Below are 21,208 nucleotides of genomic sequence, written 5' to 3' on the forward strand. Positions count from 1 at the left end.
TGCAGCTCATACGTTGTTACAAATCCATAAAGAATCCGTAAGTATACCTAGGTAGGTAGACTCATAGAAGGATTTCCAAGTGACGCAAACTTGATATTTTCGAAATCTCCGCCACCCCAGATAAAAAAAAGAAAACTTGACACAGAAAAAGGCCTGTCAACTTAATTTGATTATATTGGGAGATTTCATCTCATCTTTCTCTAATAGAAAAATGTATTCTATATATACACTTAGTGGAGAGCTATACGCTAAAATAGTGACTTGTAAGCTCGCTTCCAACCTGACTAATCTCGAACCGCTGTGATCTCAACTTTCCAACCTAATCTCGAATGTGTGTGTTCAATCAATCTTGATATCCAGTTTCTTTCATCCGATATCCAGGTTTCTTCCTTCTCATATCCCGCATTTCCCAAAGTATGATCGATCGTATCCAGTAATCCACCTATTTCTCACCATCACCCCGGGCGTGATTATATCCAGGAATATCAAAAGAAAAAAGCCAAATGAGGTATGAAAAACAAGATGCAGTAGCCAGATGCCCCCAGATAAACGCCGACGCTTGTGTAGTAATAACAGAATAGACCGAAGAACATTCGAAGAATCACGACTCTTTGAAAAGAAGAAAAGATAGGAAATCAGATCATCAACATATCCTCTTCATATCACACATCTTACCTCACCCCTCACCCCTCACCCCTCACAACTCCACCCCCTCCTCATCAACATGAATCCTGAACCCAGCCTTCGAATACAGATCCAACCCCAACCCCTGCTGCGTACTAGGATACTCGCTGGGCACTTCACTTGCATCACTGAATGCTCCATCCAGATCCTCATCTACCCGCGGGGTCAGCGGACCGACTCGGAATCCCGCCGCTGGACGTGAGTCATAGCCCATGCCGTCGTCTACGCCTCGCCATTCGTCATGCGCGACATCGTTGGTGGCACCCTTATCTGGCTCGAAATCGCTCAATGCGTTTTGCTCCCAGTCCTCGCTTTCGGGCGCTGCGTCGCTGAGTTCGTTTGTGGCGCTTCCTTCGTCGTCGTCGTCTTGCCAGATTTCGATGTCTTCGCCTTGGTGAGGACGGGTGTCGACGTAGGGTGCGTTGCTGTGAGGGGTTGCGTAGGCGAAGGGGGTGGTTGGTCGCTTGGAGGATGTTTCTTCGGATGCGAGTTGGGGACTTGGTGGGCCGATGCCCCAGAGAGGTGTGTCACCTGATCTGCTTGGTGAGCGGGAGACGCGACGACGTTTGAGCGCTACACTGCTGGATGAGGTGGAGGCGGCGATGATGGGGGATGATTGGGCTTCTTGTTCGAAGGATGTGATTCGACGTTTGGCTGATGGAGCTGGGGATTTGAGTGGGACTAAAGATGGCATGGATAATGTTCGCATGTGCATTGGTCGGAAAGGGTTGCGTTCGACCACTGGGGATAACATTCTTGTCGGGATTGGTACTCGTGGGGTGGGCGCTCTAGATGGATGAGGAGATGCTTCAGCGGAGGAGAAGTGGTCAGATGGAGAGACTGGCTCTTCTTCGAATCGTAGAGAGCGAATGCTGAGTGAGGATACTTGAGATTCGAATGACGATGAGTGGAACGAAGAATGAACACTCATTGGAGCAGGATCTAGTCGTTCATCAAACTCCCAGCATGGTTCATGAGCGTCCGCCTCCGGTGTATGATCCTGACTGGACTCATCTGAATAAACTCGAGGTAATTGTCGTAACTTTTGCCAACTCCAATCTGCAACATCTCCATGATGCTGGATATAGCTGTCCCGCTGAGTGACATATAATCGCCTCAGACCTGATGTCCTCATCGCGACACTAGAAGCAAGAAACTGCACTGTCCATAGAGCGGGAGTGACCATCTCGGATGTATTGAGGAATTGAAGCGACGAGTTTTTGTGCAATTTCCGCAACGGAATCCAGGAAGCCTGCAGTCCCAGGTAATGCGATAAAGAACTTGGAATTGTATTTGTTTCATCATTTTCGTGGGTGGTGAACGGGTCTTCCACAAGCAGACCGGGCACTTCACCAAATGCCTGCATTATAGCAGCTTGAACGTCCCTAGCATCAGGTCCCTTCACATTGATGGTTCTGACCAACCCTCGACTACGGAGACGTTCATCGATCCTGCTTCCTCTGCCACAGGCTTTTGCAGTCAGCCAGTCAACACTCTCTTCAGTAGCAAGATCATCTGTAGAGCGCTCCCAGGCAGAAGTATGCTCATGGGCCGCAAGAGATGCCTGGATGGCTGCCAATGATTGATTTTGTGTCTGAGTCCAGTTGTCATCCGCGCAGCTCTCTTCTCTAAACCTTGACCGTTGTGCTGAGGGTGGCTGTGAAGACCAAACGCCAGGTAGGTCCGATCCAAATGGAACAAACACGACCTCAACCTCCCAAGGACGGTTGTGAGAGGGTGGCGCACAAGCTCGTAGCTCAGCCACATGGTCTTCCAGTGCCTCGATTCGGCTGGGGTCGATTTGGTCAATGGCAGCAGAGATCATGGCAGACGATGTTGTAGATATGAAAGAGCCTTCCACCACATGCCGACTGCTGACACTGCTTCCGTCGTTCAGTATTTTCTGAGCATTTTCAAGGTCTAGCAGCCTGTTCTCCAGGTCTGCCACCCGTGTGTCCATGACATTATGGCCCTCCTGAAGATCTTCCACAACTGGGTTGGTAAATGATGTATTCTCCAAGCGGTCAAGCCGACGCTCATGGTTTTCCACTGCAGAAGGGAAACTAGACACCCGGGCAAGAATACTTTTAAGTCGAGGTATGAGGTAGTCATCTGACTCGGGCGCAATCGTAGTAGACTCGATGGGAGGATGAGAACTTGATTGTTTGACCAATACTTGAGAATCGGAATTTTTCTTGACAAAAGGCTTCGAGGAGCCCGCTGACTCGGGTCTGACCTCAGTCAACTTCTCAAGAGCGTTCTGCACTTCTGCTATATTCTGGCTCAACGCGGAATCGTCTTGTGAGGCGTGTAGGCTCGGAGTTGCGACCTCGGTGATGCTCTGGAGGAAGGACTGCCCATTGTGGTCCTCATACACCTGCATAGCTCTGAAATTTTCTCCAAGTGGTGATTTCCTTGACTTTGAAGCGTCGACAGCAGTGCGATTGGGGATATGGCTCAGAGTATTGAGACCCATCCCCCCAAATGGCTGATGATATCTGGACTGGCTGCTCGACGTACCGGACCCATTATCTGAGGGTAGCAAACATTGCGAAGGTATAGCTGGCAACGCTTCGGGCGAGCCCGAATGGATAAATCGACTCCAATGAAGAGTTTCGGGTAGCTGTGAGTCTCGTAGAGTCCCTGGACCAGAACCTCCCCCACCGAGTTTGCGCAGTTCGGCCAGTCGCTCCGCCGCAGAATTATCCTGCTGCTTTGGTGTAGTTGATCTGATCGAAACCTGCCCGTTGCTCACCCTGCTGCTATGTCCAGCTTGCGCATCGTGGTCATGGAAACACGCATGATGCTCACACATGCAATACCCCGACTTTCCCACCAACACGCGCCCATCAGAATCGACCGGTGGTTTATCATAATACCTCCTACACCCACATCTCGGTGCTGTCCCACCTCCCGCGGCGCTCAGGACCGTGAAGTTGCATCCCCCGCTGGGCGACGTTGTTTGCTCGACCGTGTTTGCGACATTGTGAAATTGTTGACCATTAAGGAGTGGAGTGTTTGGCACAGTTGACAGCGGGGATCGAGGAGCCATCTGCGACGCAGAGGATTAGGAATTATAGACAGGAAGAAATGTAAAAAAGTCGTGTCGCATTACGCTTCTATCTGCGGTCGCGATCTGGGTCGCATGAGCGGCTATCGACCTCTATCTTCCCTCACACTTCCGTTCACATCCACCTTTTCGAATCGTGAAAATCGCGCTCGTAGGATATCGTCACTTGGGATGTGGGAATTGACAAACAGTCGCAATGGGAAAACGCGTCGCAATCTGTTTATTTTGATGGCATTGCAGCTCTGTAAACAGAATTAGTCGGCGCATGGTTAGGCACAGAACGCATGCAACAACACCCACCTCACTCTAGCGGCGCATATACAGCGATAGGAAATTCATAATAGACATGAAAGTTGAAGATATATTACAGTAATTGAAAGCAATTAGGAGACGAAGCTCATGACGGGAGGTAGGTAGCTAGCTAGGTAGGCACGCAGTCGTGTTGTATGTGGGGGGTGTTGTGCATGGGCACGTTTAAAAAGATCTTGGGTGATGGTTCGCGAAGGGGAAGGTGGAGAACTTGAATGACTCCTCTCTCCCCTCACCATCCCGGCTGCTGGGTGCAATGGGCGTCTTCGCGGCACCTTATATCAATCCGATTCGTCCTCAGGATTTTTGCTTTTAGGATCTCGACGGCTTCGACGTTGATGCACTGTTGCCTTGACAATGAGGTTGGAAAGCTGTCACGGCTCGGGTCGCCTTGCCATTGCCTGAGAACGTCATTGGTTTAGACGGGGACATAAGGAGAATTGGCCGACAGGCAGAATAGATGAGTTGTACAATTCGGATGTATTAGACGCCTTGCTTGACGCTGAGCAACTACACCAATTGCTCGTTTAAAAGCTATTTGCAGTCGGTTTTGATAGACAGTTCTGGATAACAACAACGCATGATACCAGGGACCCAGCTTGAACTCACTTCAAAATGAGAAGCAAAGCAATTCTTCGGAAAGTCCAGGATATCTGTTCCTGGAATCGGTGGAAATCAATTGAAATGAAGCCGTACCAAGTAAGTGAAATCAGTGTGTTGCCTTCTGTGGAGGTCTCGGCGCTGCACCCAGCTGACTTGTTGACCAGAGCAGCTGGAGTTGTACAAAATCCAAGCTATGTTTAGCATCTACAACATCTTTACTTTAGCTTCACCGCTCCTTCAAAGGGCTTCAACATGGTAACATGTTTTGGTGGACTGCATTGGCGCGTACGGAAAGCTGCCGGGTCGACGAGACATTACTAAAAGTCAATCATGCGAGAGCCATCCACACCGGTGTTGTAAACACGAAGGATGATCGCATCGGCAAACGAAGACTTCTCAAACGAGAGCATTGTAAACGGATGAAATGCTTTTGGCCGTGGGTTTATAGGTAGCACAGGCGCTTTCCAGAAGTGACTTCCGACAACAACTTTCCGTAGAGAAATCAACATGTGAGTGTAATCAATGTGTTATAACATCTGCCAGTACAGAGTGCTGATTCGTGATTTAGAACGCGCCCCAAGACGCTGCTCAAGTTCAAGTCAACCATCAACAACCCAATCTCCACCGTCTGCCAGCAAAAGCCGTCCAAATAGCAAACTTGCAGCATGTCTTCTGGAAGCTCGTCCAGCGCCGATGACCTCGCAAAAGAACATCAAAGCCCTGACAAAGAGGACTCGCCTCTTCTGAAAAGCACAAATAGCCACATCTTCCTCGCCTGCATCACTTGCGAACGAATTGTCATGCTCACCGGCCCTCGACAAGAGATCGTCCACGAGGGTGATTCAGTCAGCAATCTTTTCGCTCCCACGATAGGCGCCTCATGCGAGCCAGACGACGACTCAAAGAGTTGGAGTCGAATCTCGATCAACAAAGTGTTAATTACTCTATGGGGCCCGTACCTAGCTATATCAGCATTCATTGATTCTTCTCTGCATGAGAACCTTAAGCTGGATGAATCGCATGATAGGACTAAAGTGCGCTTGTCTGGGAGAGCCTACGCGGCTCAGTTGCTTGATGGCGATGTCGAGGTTTGTAGTGTTTTGACGAACCCCACAGATAGAGTGCGTCTCCAGGTTCTGCCATATGTCGAGAGCGAGTTCTTTCATTTGGAGTGAAAATTGAGCTGTTGACGCGATGCGACTGGTGTCAAAACATCCGCTCAATCTTGAGTAAATATTTCGGACGACGGAATGCCAGGTAATAGTCACTAGATTCCTTTTCAAATGAGATTGGCAAACGGGAATATGGCAAACCCAAGAGGTCTTTTAGCCACCCAATATAAAGGGGTTATCTCTGATTTGTTCCAAGTGGCTGTCCACAACAACTTTCGTCAATTGAAAACAACTTGTCAGTACCACAGCAAACCCTCCCTATCAATACAAAATTCAACACAATAAATCGCAAATTTCCAACCCCCCATCAACTACATCCAGCACTCACCACAAAAGGCCTCCTCCATAAGACCCGTCCACCCCCTCCCAACCCCTCCTCCAAACCTGCAACAACTGTTATCTCAAATCAACAACCTCCATCTCATTCCTCACCGCTTCTCCAAGTGTTTTCCGCATGAGGGATCTGGGTTTCTGCGCCTGCATTGGCGCGTACGGAAAGCTGCCCTTGTGGCTGGAAATCACCAAAGACTCATCAGTTATGCAAGAGCCCTCAACACCGTATTTTGAGGACGGAAGATGCCCGTACCAGCAAACGGGGATAACGCAAACGATGAGAGCGATGTGTTGATTTCGGGCTTATAAATGAGACTGTCGCTTTCTTGAATTGGGCTCCAACAACCATTTTCCTCAAAGCAGTCAACATGTGAGTTCGATCAAAACATCGTCGAATAATTATTACATTATACTGATTTAATGTATAGACAACTCAAGTTGAATGTTCTCTACATCGTCCAAGGCCTAAGATACCAAGCCTCTCAACTACTAAGACGATCCAAACCTTCGTCTCGCCAAATAGACAACCTAAGGTCACCAAAAGCCACCGAAGCAAGAAACACTATGTCGACAGCAGCAGCAGAACGCATAAGCTTCATAGAGAGTATTGCAAACACAAGGTCTTATATCGTTCTCGCCTGTGTCAGCTGCGAAAGAGTCGTTCTCTTTAACGGGCGAGCGCCAAGATCTGATCGAAACCGACGACGGCACCGCAGTTGGCAGTCTCTTCTGTCCGACCATCTGCGCGTCCTGTGACGGGGATCCGGATGGGGAAGCAAGAGAGGCGACGATATACCTGGACAAGAACCTTCTCACATGCTGGGAGCCATTTCTTGCCATAGAAGCTTACATTTGTCACGTTGAAGAGGAAAGTCTGCAGTTTGATGAGAGCGAGGGAAAGGTGTCTTTGATGCATAGGCGGTTAGTTCTCGGACCGAGATACTTTAGTCAAGGGGATATTACGGGGAATAGCGTGCTGCTGAACCCCAGGGAGGGTGTTTCAGCAGAGCTTCGACCATTCGTGGAGCATGACTTCTTCGGACCCGCGAATAATGGGGCAAGGTTCGCTTGATGTATGCGAGGATGGATGTTGGTGATTGTTGTGGGCGTGTTTAGAAATGTTACTGGAGGCCGAGGAAAACTTTCTATCTGCTGAAAAAAACTCAGACGGGATTGTCTCTATATGTATTATAGTGAAGTGTTCTCAGAATAAGTCACAGAAACCGGAATCTCCTCTCTGCATACTCTCAATCCACCCGCGTCAACTGTTTCATGCTTCTTCTCAACACACACTTCTCACACCCACACCGTCTCCTCACCATCTCCACCTCACTCTCACTTCAAATCCCTCCTCCAAACCTCCAAAAAATGCTCCCTCAACTCAACAACCTCCGTCTCATTCCTCAACTTATCAAAGAACCCCGCTCCAGTTGCAGCCACAAGTAACGACGCTCCCGCAACCCCCGTAGCCATAAACGCCGCCGTAGCAGCACCTCCCGCGCCTGCACTCGTCAAGAACGCAAACACACTACCTCCCTGAACAATACCAATACTAGATTGCCACGCCGCGGCCAAAGACCCAGCGACCACGCCACCACCGCCAAATCCAACGAGTGGGAGGACAACCGGGGCTGCGAGCGTGGTTGCCAGACCGCCGCCGAGGATTTTCGCGCCGAGGAGGAGATTCTTCTTTTTGGCGGCCGCTGTGAGTTTGGTTAGTTCTGTGTCTCGAGGTAACCCAATTTAGAACATATTTTTGATGCTATGAGAAGTCTGTACACACCTTTCTCCTTCCTCTCCCTTTCCTTCTCCGCATCTACAAATTCCTTCGCAAACGGCGGACACCAACATCCCAACACCCTAACCGCAGCCTTCAACCCCCAAACATCATCCGGAAACTCCCCAGCGATGAATTTCTGCTCAATAACAGAGATACTGGCAACATTATTTGCAAAATCGTCGAACATGCCTTTCCCGGAGATGAGTTGATACACCAACCCACCTAACGCGAAAAGTTCTTTCCGCTCGATCTTATCTTCTCGTGAGGGAAGGTGATCTTCGATTTGTTTTGGCAGGTTGAAGCGTGGTGTGTAGTCTCTGATGGACGGGTCTTCGGAGTGGATTTCAATCAAAAGGTATGGATCTTTAGCTAGATTCTCGATCGAGCCATCATGATTGAGAGCGATTTGAAAATCACGGGTTGTGTTTGGGTAAGTCTGGTCTTCTTTGCGACGTAGATCTGAGGTTATGGCGGAGACCCATTTGAGGCGGAGGTCTTCTGGAGTTTGGGTGAGGTTGAGGGGAGTGCTGGGGAATGTTGTGTTGGTTGATTGAGAGACGTCTAGGGTTGTTAGGATAGATCGAATGCTTTCTGGTGTTTGGATGTACCTCTTATCGCCATCTCAGCCACCGCTTGATTATTTGCCATATTGGCTTGGGAAAATCTTCGGCTTGCTGGTTTGGTTCGATTGAAATGGACGTAAAGTGATGGTGATCTGATGGAGCGACAGTGGCGAACTGCGGGGTGCGAGAAATATCGACTACCACAGTACATTGCCTGTTTTCAGAGAATTAAAAATGACTGATGCCTTGAGATCGTGATGAGGTTATCGAGCCGCCGAAGAATTGAGACGAGGCTCGCGCTTCGGTGTGCTCATGCAGATGAGGTGTAAGTGGCTACTCGATGCACGGGATATGCAGAGCGCCTCATCCGATTGAGATTTCAGGAATTGCTTTTTTTCCGGCCACAGCAGAACCCCCGTATAAATTTGTAGGGAGGATATAACGATTTATGGTCTCAAACGTCGAATACTTATTTTAAAGCTTTACTAAACCGAAACAGTTTCCTTCAACTGGAATTGTGAAAATCTCGGGTATTCCCAAGGTATAAGTTACACTTCAGGTACTTCTTAAGAAGCAGAAACTCTGGTTATCTATGTTATAATTATTTAAAAAAATCTGAACATGTTGAGAACTAGAGTTATTGAGTATAGTTATGAAGTGAGGAGGCTATAGTTATTTTGCAGTAAAGAGATGTTCTGGGAAAGCGAAGTATAGTAACCTTTATTGAGGTTGTACATGGGGTTCTGAGGTCGTTTGATGTAAAGTCTGATTATTCAGGTCTTGATATTCCCAATTCCTTCAAATCTAGAATTTTTTCATTCCTAACAACAACTTCCATCCTTGTCAGACCATATAATTTCCACATCCTATAAGCACAAGAAATCTCCGCCTGCCTTCATCTAGCAAAACCTCATCACTTCATGCAGCATAATTCTCACTCTTCATCCGCTCTCCTTCACACTCATCCAAGTCTTCAGAAATTCCTGCTTCAGATGATCAGGATCCTCGCGTTCACCTTTCATCGCACTCGCAATAGCAGCAGCAATTGCACCTCCGAATCCCATACTTGTAGTAAAAGTACCAAGAATTGCCGTTCCTCCCATCGCAACACTTTGGCACCATGCGAAGAGACTACCAGCTTGCACGAGTCCGATGCCGGATTGCCAACCCGCTGCAACACCACCTGCCACTGGGCCTAGAGCGCTAAAACCGAGTATACCTAGAATTGCAGGAATGACCACAGGTGCAGCAAGAGCTGAGAGTGCTGCTCCCACTCCTATCTTTATGATGCCATTGAGGAGAGCGTCGCAATTTTCAGATCCTGAGCAGGCGTCTAGATTAAGTTCGAGTTAGCAAAAGCTGCGAGCTTGATGTATCAATCCGACTCACCATATGAATCCGACTCGCCATCAACCAAGAACCGACTTTCATGCTCTCCAAACTCCAGCGACCAACAACCAAGAATCGTCCTCGCCATAGGTAAACCATAAACATCCTCCGGAAACCGACCAGCCACAAAACGAGCCTGGATTTTCTCATCTCCACTTAACCCATCGAGTAGTTTTTTGCCAGACAAGATATGATAGAATAATCCCCCGAGCGCAAACAACTCCCGTCGTTCCACAGTCTCATTCGTTGGAGTCGCCAGACAGTTCAATACCTTCGGGAGCCTATAACGCGCGGGATACTCCTGCGCGGGTGAGATATAGACTGCTGGCTTTACACGCTTGCCACCGTCTTGAATTGTGCCGTCAGGGTTGAGGATGAAGTGCAGTTCGCGCACATGGTAGGGTGAGCTGGACGGGGATTCCTTGAATGTCTTGTAGATGTTGGCAACCCATTTCATGCGTATTACGATGGAAGCGATGTTGGTCAAGTCTTCGGCTATGTAGAGGCGGTTTGATGATCGATCTGTTTGTTTTTCAGTTCAAGATCTGCAATAGCAGTATGGGCAGAGAAGTTCGACTTACTTCGATAGCTCAGTCGACATGGTACTGTGGATACTTTTTGACCCATTTTGAGAATTGCTTTTCGTGCTTTCAGGTGCGGTCGAATTAATTATGAGAGAGTGATGCTATTGACGTGGTGTTTGAAGAGAAGCCTGAGAAGGTCGTGTTGGGTGAGTGAAATGTTTAGCGATAAGAAAGAATTCTTTTGATTTCAAAGGTGAAGCCAACCATGACTGAAACTGTCGCGGCACAGAAATAAGCCTAACAATAACTAAACCAAAATTCATCTCTGTTTCTTCACATTACTATAGAATTAGTAGATCTTTTTAAATGATTTACTTTAATTTCCGTTACTTCGTGAGCCTCCTAAGCGGAGAAAGAGAAAAACGAGGCGAATTGTCAATACTACCTCGTAACACTTTACAATAACATAAGTAAGATCAACCCCGTAGCACAACGTTCCAAATAGACACGAAAGGACTAACCATGTTAGCGAGCGGAAATCCTTAGTGCCGAGAAGTATAAACGACGCAAAAGCTTCTTGTCAAAATCGAGCGACTAAAAAGTTTTAAGTCTTACGATGAGATATTAGAGTACACTAGAGAAGCCTTCGACGCCGGCAGATATAGATCCTAACACACAGGAGTATTATTGTCAAAAATCCCAGTTATCGACAAATACAGCATTAATTGTCATCGCGTCAAATTTGTTGGCCTCGATCAGTGAAAACATGTCTTGAGTTTATACATACGCACAAAAAGCGAAGGGTCTCGTGACAACTATATACTCTAGAATCTTTAATGTTCAAGTTGCCAGCAATATACAAAATGAAAGATAATTAGTGTTTGGATCTTGGGAATGTTCCAAATTGGTTTATTTCGCTTGTGAATTCAATGTTACCTCTCGTTTTAGAAAAGAGGTTCTCTCACGAGAATAAGTGCGTATTGGCTGAACTCATCTATTTTCAAATGGATTTGACTGCAACATCATGCCAGAATTTCTTGGCGCCTCGGAGGAAGTACGTTCCGCTCCAAGATACCAGCGGGGACCAGGTATATCCTCAAATGTGCGATTCGTCCACGAGCTTCGAATTCTACTTGCATTTGACACGCGTCACGGAACTTTTCAATTCAAAGTCCGTATCTATCAAGTGCCATTCGAACATCTGTGGAGCAGAATAATGTAAACGAGGGTTACAACCAGTCAAATTACAATTTTTAGAAAGCCTCGAAAAACGTTAACTCGGGGGTAGTATCTCTCGCTTTTTATAGCCTAGATAGGGTCAAGACGACTCGGTAGCGACGTGATATAATATCCTAGTACTCACAGTCTTATTTGACCAGGTGCACGAGATATCTCGTACCGTTACATTGGATATAGCAACTACCTCGATGGGAGTAATGAGAGCGGAAGAAAATGTATAAAGGTTCGAAGAAACACCCTTTGTTTTCGAAAAGCTATCCTCATCGTTTATTCAGGACCCACTTCTGCTTCTTGTTCTTCAGACTTCAGTCCGAATCCAAGAGATCTTCTAAAACTCCTCTCATCATGCATCTTCCAACCTTTTCCCTCGCCATCTTCACCGTAGCTACTTTGATTAGCGCGGGTCCAATTGAGCCACTGCCTGGTACTACCCCCGAAAAGGCGGATGGCTTCTATGCATCCCGATTTGAAGACGACGGTTCAGCCACCCTCATGGAATTCATCCCTTTGACCGATACCATGAACAACACAACTTCCTCCACCATCCTCGACACTCGCACCATTGAAGCAAGATCTAGTGCCGTTACTTGCGAGAATGCCATCCTCAATCGCAACGACCTGATCTCCGCGTGGAACTGTCTCATTTGGACTATGACCCCTTCCAAAACCATGGAAAAAAACTATGTTTACCATGTAAGTCTCACCCCACAAGTATTTTCGCCTTTGATCGAAGTTACCTCCACTTTCGCGACCCCTCTCTAATCCTTTTGTTGGCGTATAGTGTAAATCAGCCTCAGTAGTTGCCTATGCTTGCAGTTATTCCAAAAACACGCTGAACCCTGTAATAATCCAAACCACTCTTACGACCGTGAGCAACACCTGCGGCGGGGTCCAGGCAGGTTACCAACGTTGCAAGAAGGATTGCGGCGTTACTGATATGACCATTGGAAGGAATTACAATGGCGCGGCATTTTGCTTTAAAGACTTTTACGGGTCATGATGCGGGCCGTGTTATGTTTCAGCACTGAGTTGAGAGAATGGGAGATTGCTAGTAAAGCGCGGGATAGGAACATGTTTTAGATCATCAGGAGTTCGAAGAGTGTCGCGTTTGTCAAAACCTCGCCGAGGCATGACGCCTAGAAAAGTAAATTATTCAATAATTATCCCATCATCCTCTACTGGAATGATCCTCTCTGCCCACAAGTGACAAGTCCCGTCGAGGATAATAGACTGTGGCGTTGGGAAATCAAATCCTTATAATTGACTGAAGTATTATATATCTTCTCATTGAGTAGCTACAGATCAACTGTTGTTCATGAGCTCTTTGAAATTCTAAGTCTTTAAAGCAACATTCACAGTGGTAAGTAATCTAATGGCTTGTTAGTGACTGGATCAATCGGTCAGACTTCCTAAAAATTGGATACATGTCAGAGATTTCCAGATTTCCTTCAACTATAGAAAAATAAAACACTGACCAGCTACCTCGAAGGAGGTTGATCATAAAACCTTCCAGCAATAACAACATATATATTTTCTACCCCCTTCGCTAACCGACGACCCCATTCACGATAACAGACGTCGTTCGTCAATATACCTAGTCAAGTACCCCGTGCGTAGGCTATCACAATAGCACAAGTGATCTACTTTTTCTCTTTTAAGGATCTGGGTGTCTCTCCCAATCAACACCTTGGTCATCGTAAGGTCTTATGACTAAACAGAGAGGATTTGCACATTGATAATGCCGTGTACTATGAGGAGTTCCTGAACGGCAAGACCGGCAATACCAGTACCACTGATAATATATTTCCGATTGGAGTGTTTTCCTTTTTTCGCTAGTAGAGTTTTGTGGGTCATATTTGTGCGTGTTGGATTTGCTGATTGGAATTTTAAGGCTCTTCGAAGGGGAAGGGCGTTTTTGCAGTTTGCCTGTCATCGATTCGTCGGCGGTAGAGCTCTGTGGCTGTGGTTCTTCAGCAGGGGATTTGCCAGAAATCTGACGGAGTTGTGCATGCGAGCTTGGTAAATCATTGACACAATACTCAAAAGAACCAGGACCAGAAGACGATTCGTTACTTTTGGCCACAAAGCTGCTTCTCCCAAGATCACTTATCACTTCTTTTTGAATCGCAAATGTGGTTTTAGCTATGAGTTGAGACGACGGAGGTGCTGCAATTGCGGAGGCTGCATTTTCCGTACTTGTTGATGTGTCGGAAAGTTCGCCTTTTTGACGGATCTGTAAATGGCCTGTGATTGAGCCCCTTATATCCGCAGAAGAACAAGGTAAATCATCTAAGTCTCTATTGCTGCTCGCACTGTCGCCATACTCACGGTGTTGAGGGGTTGCGAGCAAAGCTAGTTGCTTCAAATGAGCCCCGACGTGCCGTTTGAACTGGTCCACATCTACCAAAAGTTTTTCGTCGGCCTTTTCATTTTGAGATGATTTTCTAAGATGTAACTCCCAATCGTGGCAGAACAGGCAGTCGGATGGAGAAAACTCGATGATCGGCTGCTGGCTCAACTCCATGAGTGCTGGAAGTAGGCTTTTCGTTATATGAATATTCTCGTGTAATTCCTCGAGATGTTCACGGTATCTGTCCGGTGTCTGGAAAAAAGCTTCGAGGCAGAAAAAGCACTTCCATCGCTTCCGATGAGTCTGCATTTCATGTGTAAACCAAGCGTGCTCATCGGCGAATGGCTCGGCTTTGCAATCTCGAAAGGTACAAATGTAAGGTTTGATATCTTCAAACACATGATTCCTGTTGAAGAAAGTGTCAGAAACAAGAGCTAGATTATTAGAATTTGGAAACGTCTTACTCCCATGCCTTTTGTGTCTCGTGGGTTTGACTTTGCCAGCAATATATGCAATCAAAACATGATTGGTTTTTGGAGATGTCCTGGAGTGGAATGACTTGTAGATCGAACATGCTATCATTTTTCTCCACGGAAGTTTCGTTTGATATATCGGGCTGGTTGGAAGATCTATCTCGTGCAGTGAGGTCTTCGGTGGATGCCTCTGATACGTAGCGAGTACCACAAGGATTTGATAACAAATTCGCCTTCTTTTCAGTGGATGAAGGAGTTTTCTGATGATTTTCTGTCTTCTCTGATGGGGGGGAAGCGATCTCATTATGATTTTCTCGTTGTTTTCCTGCTTTCTCATAACGTTCTGAGCAGTATTTGAGGTACTGACGGCGTTGCGCAATCGCGTTTCCCAACCTTACAGCAAGCCAATCCTTGTCTTTAGCAACCAATGCCGAGAACTTCTCTTTTACCCCAGCCACGTCGTGCTCACAGCTCGAGCTCTCTGAACTTATCATTAGTGATGAACTCCAAGTACTGTTGGTCTTCCGGTCTATCTCTGTACAATCGCGAATGACCATTGATATGCGGAAGAGGTTATGGATTGAATCGGTAACCGATTCAAAAATCTCTGCCATTTCATCTGCTCCTTCTTCGGCGGAGTTTAGAAAACCAAAATCCTCAGTTGTGTTCACATGATTTACTCGAGTATGGTTCGCGATTGAGCAAGCTGAAATCAGATGTCAGTACTTTCCAAGGTCTTCTGAAAGCTATTGGAGGCATAAAAAGGTTAAGGGCTAGTAGAACTTTGGATTCTATGAACAAGGTATCAATAAATTCAACCACAACATCGCCTCTCTTCAAACTTGGGCACTTCTCTTTTTTCTTCGGCACGACTTCAATTCAATGAGATCTCCGTGCACATCAAAGAGCTAAGACGGAAGAGAGGATTTCTTACCATCTTCCAAAGATTCTCTCAAGTCTTCAAGAGTCAGCACAATTTGCTCCACAATTTTTGGAGTCTGGCGTAGCTCAATGTCCAGGAAGTTGTTGAATTTGGGGTTATGTAAAACTCCGACATTTCCAGCCCACAGTTTGAATCGAAAGAACGCGTCCTCAATACCACCTGTTGTTGCTGCTCGTTCTAGTGCACACAAGTTGACTAGACGTTCAAAATTCTCGTAGCATGTCTTAGCTCCACTGATCACAGGTGATCCTAGGTTTTCTCGGAATGCCATTTAGTGTTGCTTGGCCAGATAATTCATGCAAGTAGCAATATCACTTGGAAACCGCATTCCCACGTCGATGTTCAAGAGCCTCAGACCGGTTACGATGACTTATGTTAGATTGTACTTATTTTGGTTTTTTCGCTCTGTCGCAATGAATTTTCAAAATAGCGAACCCCTTCGTCGTAAGAGATGATATAGTAGGTGTTAGCACAATGGTATATTTGAAGCCAAAATGTTTTTCTTTGCCCTAGCTTTCCAATAATACTTCTCTTCAAAGGAATAGAATGAGGCTGTAGGAGTATAAGGCTCAGAGGTTGCCAACGTGGTGGCTGTGAAAACATAAGGCTGTCGACGCCTAAGTGAACGCCCACCATGTCAGCCCGCTTATCCCACTTCTTGGCACTCGTAACCTTAATGCTCGCTGTCTTGTTGAATAAAAACTTCCTTTATGTGTAGTCAAGTCGTGATGTGCTTTGAAATTGTGTCTTTTCCCACGTTCCTTTTCCACGTCAGACATTTCGATTGGAACCATTGATACATGGTCCCTGACAATGAGTGGTATTGAGATTGCTGGCCTTGTTCTAGCCGTTTTCCCTTTGACTATCGCAGTACTGGAGAATTACCGTCGAACTGCCAAGGTCCTTGATTCTTGGTGGAATGTCAAAACAAAATATCAGAAGTGTATACGCGATCTTAATTTCCACCAACTTACATTCAAACTCGCATTAGAGGAATTGCTTCAACTATGGTTGATGACGAACAACAACTAGACGACATGCTAAACAACCCACAAGGCGATCTGTGGCGGGATCCGGAGATGGTGACAAAATTAAAGTCAAGACTGCCAAAATGCCACGCTTTATATTTCCAAACAGTAGACGACATGGTAGAGACTCTTCAAAACCTTCACGATATTTTAGGACTCGGCAGAGTTGGTTTCCAGCAGCGATTACTGGAAACAGAAGTGGTAAGTCAAGCCAAGGCCATTCAACTCAACTTAGTCAATTTCTTTTGTGGTACTATTTAATGGTATGATGATTCAGTCACTCAGTGTTCTAGCAAGAACGCCACTCACAGTCTTGCAGTGCTGACTAGACATAGTTAGTCGCAAAAAGCGAAAGCACGGCTCCTACAACTGCACTAGCTGTCATCAAAGGCATAGTGGAAAAACTCAGTCGTAATTTCGATTCCCAGGCTCAAAGAATTAGACTTGCTTCTGGCAAGACTGAGAGGAAAGAACTTTTTGAAGAATTCGGTGCCCATACAGCTCGCTTAGAGAAGCTTCTTCGCTCATCAGACCGCCTAAAAACCTGGAAAGGATATCGTGATAAGCAGTTAATCGGCCTAGATATCGGCTTGTGGGACTCTTGGAAGCAGGCATATGCTTTATCCAGACTTCTAGCAAAGGTATGGCAATGCAAATGCCGAACGTATCATCATGCCAATTTGCTACTAGAGTACAGGAGAGTCCCGACGGCCAACTTCAAAATCCTGTTCTTATTCGGAAACCAGCTAGAACTCTATCGGAACTCTTGGGTATGGCAAGCTACAAGTTTTGGTTTACTTCCAAAGCGGGTATATACTTCGCAGGGATCAAATCCGGTTGTTTCAATGTCCAACGAGCAGCGAACAAGCGATCCCATATTATGCAGACCGACAGAACTCCCAGAAGGCCCTTTGAAGAAGAAAGGCTGCAACAAAGGCGACGAAGAGTCTTTCTCCCAACCAATATTTGAAAGTCGCCCTAGGAAGCGCTTCACATCGCTGTGGAAATCCCGCAACACACCTGTTTTTGTTAAAATTGGCCATTTAGTGGAAGACAACGTTACTTTCACTGAGCAATCAGAGATCACACAAATACCTATCCAAACTGTTCCCGCTCAACTCATCAATTCTACTGACTCCAACATCATTACGAATTTGTGCGCAAAGATATCCAATTGCTCAGCTGAGCTCCTCCCCTATGGTGTTCTAGAGGAAACGGACATCAAGTGTACTATCGATCCGCTTTGTATGCCAGAACATGAGCCCCAAATTGCAATATCCTTGGGTGACTTACTTGGACCCGCGGCCCAAATTATCCTCTCACAAAAACAATGAACTCACATTGCGGTGATCCTTGCGTCCTCATACATACAACTCAATCGAACACCGTGGCTGGATACCTCGCTTAACAAGAAGGACATTCTTTTTTTATACACAGACGGAGCATTTGACAAGATACGTTTCGACCAGCCATATGTCTCTCAACCTGTCTGTAATGATAAACAACACGATTTTGACGTTTCGACAAAAGATTTGTACATACTTACAACGAATTTTCAAGATAGTATACGAAATCTTGGTGTCATACTACTGGAGCTGTGTTTTGAGCGTGCAATAGAATCACATCCTACGTGGCAGAAGATTTTCGTACCAGATGAAAGAATACTACGCCTAAAGTATTATACCGTCGCAACGGAATGGTGTCGGAAAGATCTTCTTGAAAATTACGGCCCAGACTGGTATGATGCTATCAATTGGTGTCTCCATTATACTCCAGATAGTAGAGACTTAATTGGTGCCAAAAGGAATGAGGACGCGTGGCGAGAGCAGATGTTTGTTGGCGTTGTCGAGAAATTGACGCAATGCTACAATCATGTTTCGGTTAAAAAATTGGATGCACATTCGAGTAACGATCACTAAAGTAATGAACTCTCGCAACTAAGCAGAGCCGTGGCTTAGGCAAGTTGAAGTGTATTAAGGCGTACGAGACTAGCCGAAATTCGGGGGGCGGGGGGGGAAATAGGGTCCTCAAGCTGTTGAACCATGAGAAGAGTATCAGAACCCATGGAATTTAAATTGAAAACTTTATTAGACAGCTCGCTTCCCTTACCATTCATCATAAATTCACGACCGAATTCTTGCTATGCTGATTAATATTCTCAAGACGTTCTTGAAAAAGTCAAGTCGGTGACGGAAGATAATGCTTGGATGTGAGGATCCGATACATATGTCGTTATGTAAATACTACATCTGGAAATCGCAAAAACTCATTAATGCTCGGTATGTCTGTTTCAACAACAAAGAATTCAGCAGTTAATTTATACTCATACATTTGCATATATCAATTCCTCTGTGAGCTATCCATATTTTATTTAACCGGCCAAAACACTCAATCGTCTACTCGGCAAAAGAAAAAGTAAAGGGGAGAGATATCACTTAACATCCACAGATATCACATATCGTTTATTGATCTTTTCCCCTTACTTTTGTTAGGACTTTTATGTCACTACTAACCCGTGAAGGAGTTGCGGCTCACAGTTTTTAGCATTTGAGTGGATAATTAAGCGAAACCGCCTTGATCCCTGTCTTGAGCCTGTTTGTCGTCCAAGCTTTCGGCACCTCATTTCGTTGACCTGAACATCAACAATACACCTAGGTCTTCAAACACAACAACGGATATTACATCGACTCTTAATTCCAAATGGTACCCTCATGGCTTCCTTCGATTTTACGACCTGACTGTGTGTGGAAACCTCGAAGAAATCTCACCCCATCAAGCACGATACCACCAACACCATCGCCTAACCCGCAATTTGTCCAGCGATTCTGGGGACACATACATACGTATCTAAGAAACTTTTCACAACATTATTGCCGATGGTTGGGCGTCCAATTTGATAACCAAATCATCCCACTGCCTTTTGGGCTTCTTCTGAAATGGTCCGATGGCACGCGGCTCGAGGAAGTCCTCACGACCAAAGTCTGTTACGCCGCCGGTTTACCAACACCTTACATTATTTCCTACGGCTCACATCCTGATACGCCACATGCTCCGATTTCGATCCTAATGACTAGACTGCCAGGCCGTGAATTGGGGCAGATTTACGAATCATTGAGTTCCGAGGCAAAGGCAACCGCACTTTCGGAGTTCAAATTCTACATATCCAGTATTAGAAAATGGAAAAGTCCGTGGGGCCCATCACGGATATGTAGCCTTACTGAAGGTCCAATTCGAAGTATACGGGTTCCGAACCACATAGTTGGCCCTTGCGAAACTTCTCAAGACTTCCACGATCATCTCCTCTCCCCTGCATACAACTCTTTCGGGTCAGAAGAAGTATTTAATTCTAAACTTCAACTCGCCAAAAAGCTCCAGACCTTACAAGCTAAACGTCCTGGTATAAAATTTACCCATGGTGATATCAAACATCATAATTTCCTGGTTGATGACATTGGTCATATCACGGGGATTTTGGATTGGGAGGCTGCGAGATGGTATCCCGTCTTTTGGGAATGGACGACGGCCATGAGATTCGTGCCCCAGGACTTTTGGTGGTTCGACTTTTTGATTGAGAGCGGGGCTGGCGAATATAGAGAGGAGTCAGAGTGTGAGAGGGCATTGACGAGTTTGACTGTAGATTCTTATTCTTGGTAAGAGGTGGTACTTGAAAGGTCTTGCGGCTCCAAAGCGTTTCATATTTCCACGAGTATCTAAACTCCAACTATGAGGGTCTAGAAATGAAGAAACAGGATACTTGTGGTGTTGACTAGGCGATGATGCTTTCTTGTAACACAATATATTGTGCTTACTTATTTACACATAACCAAACACCATTCAACCATCCATATTCCACTCAGCAACTCTGCCCAACAGAACACAAATCTCTGACCCTCCAAACCCGCAAACAACCCAATTCCATTCCATCCCCTCCTGCCTCCTCACCTACTTGCAAGCCTAACACCTCCTCCTCATACCCCCACCACCACCCATCCTCCGTCGTCCCCCCATCATACCACCTCCCCCCATTCTCCCACCTCCATACCCCATAGTCGGTCCCATCGGCCCACCCATTCCACCCCCACCAGTATGATGCACTACATGCGTAGTACCAACTCTTCTCGAGCTTCTCGATCCGTATCTATTATTATAGCCTCGTGAGCGGGAGGAGGACATGCAGAGACCCATTTTAAGAGTTGGACAATGAGGTATTCTTCGGATTAAATTTCAAGGTTAAGGTGTATGTTCTGCTGAGAGGTACGGTTGAGATAATGGAAGGAAGGAGAGTACTGATGATATTATTTTGTAAATTGTGCACTCGCTTGCTTTCCAAAATATCATTAATTTGAGAGAAGAAATTGACGGATATGTTTTCTTCAATCTCCGCCCCGCAACTTATCAATATATATCCCACCACTTACGCTACTGGTCCCAAAATCATCGAGACCCATTCTGTCTTGGGCCTGACGTCCGCCTAGGCCATCGCTTCTTAGCGACAAGAACAAAAGTCTCCTAGCCCCTTTCCGCAAACCCCAAGTACACTTGTCATCCATATTCTCGCCCCACAAGATTCTAGTCGTTCATCCAAGACGTATGGCAAAAATCATCAGACCCATGGCACATATTCAAGGGTCTGGAGAAACCGAGCGTCAAGATCGTGGCGGCTACTTGGCAGCGGGAGCACATGTCATCGACTTGGCGACCAAGCAACACTTAGAAGATATAGGTGCTTGTCAATTGATTTGCCGGTG

General features: G+C 46.1%; 8 protein-coding genes across 8 annotated transcripts; 4 read left to right on the top strand and 4 right to left on the bottom strand.

Moving 5' to 3' along the window:
* Nucleotides 1–697: 697 nt before the first annotated feature.
* Nucleotides 698–3,736, bottom strand: GLAREA_04339 (uncharacterized protein; the record flags this gene model as incomplete). The annotated part of the gene is made up of 1 exon (XM_008086716.1): nt 698–3,736. One exon carries the CDS (start codon nt 3,734–3,736, stop codon nt 698–700), a length of 3,039 nt encoding a protein of 1,012 aa, XP_008084907.1.
* Nucleotides 3,737–5,331: 1,595 nt separating this feature from the next.
* GLAREA_04340 (uncharacterized protein) lies at nt 5,332–5,841 on the top strand (the record flags this gene model as incomplete). Its single annotated transcript, XM_008086717.1, has 1 exon — nt 5,332–5,841. The coding sequence occupies one exon, from the start codon at nt 5,332–5,334 to the stop codon at nt 5,839–5,841; it is 510 nt and encodes a 169-aa protein (XP_008084908.1).
* A 1,665-nt stretch (nt 5,842–7,506) lies between these two features.
* GLAREA_04341 (uncharacterized protein) lies at nt 7,507–8,599 on the bottom strand (the record flags this gene model as incomplete). The annotated part of the gene is made up of 3 exons (XM_008086718.1): nt 7,507–7,874; nt 7,955–8,512; nt 8,560–8,599. The coding sequence occupies 3 exons, from the start codon at nt 8,597–8,599 to the stop codon at nt 7,507–7,509; spliced, it is 966 nt and encodes a 321-aa protein (XP_008084909.1).
* An 856-nt stretch (nt 8,600–9,455) lies between these two features.
* Nucleotides 9,456–10,530, bottom strand: GLAREA_04342 (uncharacterized protein; the record flags this gene model as incomplete). Its single annotated transcript, XM_008086719.1, has 3 exons — nt 9,456–9,847; nt 9,904–10,425; nt 10,485–10,530. The coding sequence occupies 3 exons, from the start codon at nt 10,528–10,530 to the stop codon at nt 9,456–9,458; spliced, it is 960 nt and encodes a 319-aa protein (XP_008084910.1).
* Nucleotides 10,531–12,011: 1,481 nt separating this feature from the next.
* Nucleotides 12,012–12,666, top strand: GLAREA_04343 (uncharacterized protein; the record flags this gene model as incomplete). Its single annotated transcript, XM_008086720.1, has 2 exons — nt 12,012–12,359; nt 12,448–12,666. 2 exons carry the CDS (start codon nt 12,012–12,014, stop codon nt 12,664–12,666), a joined length of 567 nt encoding a protein of 188 aa, XP_008084911.1.
* A 654-nt stretch (nt 12,667–13,320) lies between these two features.
* On the bottom strand, nt 13,321–15,703 carry GLAREA_04344 (uncharacterized protein; the record flags this gene model as incomplete). The annotated part of the gene is made up of 3 exons (XM_008086721.1): nt 13,321–14,422; nt 14,481–15,195; nt 15,424–15,703. The coding sequence occupies 3 exons, from the start codon at nt 15,701–15,703 to the stop codon at nt 13,321–13,323; spliced, it is 2,097 nt and encodes a 698-aa protein (XP_008084912.1).
* A 736-nt stretch (nt 15,704–16,439) lies between these two features.
* On the top strand, nt 16,440–17,794 carry GLAREA_04345 (uncharacterized protein; the record flags this gene model as incomplete). The annotated part of the gene is made up of 2 exons (XM_008086722.1): nt 16,440–16,661; nt 16,796–17,794. 2 exons carry the CDS (start codon nt 16,440–16,442, stop codon nt 17,792–17,794), a joined length of 1,221 nt encoding a protein of 406 aa, XP_008084913.1.
* A 1,366-nt stretch (nt 17,795–19,160) lies between these two features.
* On the top strand, nt 19,161–20,114 carry GLAREA_04346 (Protein kinase-like (PK-like); the record flags this gene model as incomplete). The annotated part of the gene is made up of 1 exon (XM_008086723.1): nt 19,161–20,114. One exon carries the CDS (start codon nt 19,161–19,163, stop codon nt 20,112–20,114), a length of 954 nt encoding a protein of 317 aa, XP_008084914.1.
* Between the last annotated feature and the right edge of the window lie 1,094 nt (nt 20,115–21,208).

Source organism: Glarea lozoyensis, assembly GCF_000409485.1.
Source record: "Glarea lozoyensis ATCC 20868 chromosome Unknown GLAREA5, whole genome shotgun sequence".
NCBI lineage: Eukaryota > Fungi > Ascomycota > Leotiomycetes > Helotiales > Helotiaceae > Glarea > Glarea lozoyensis.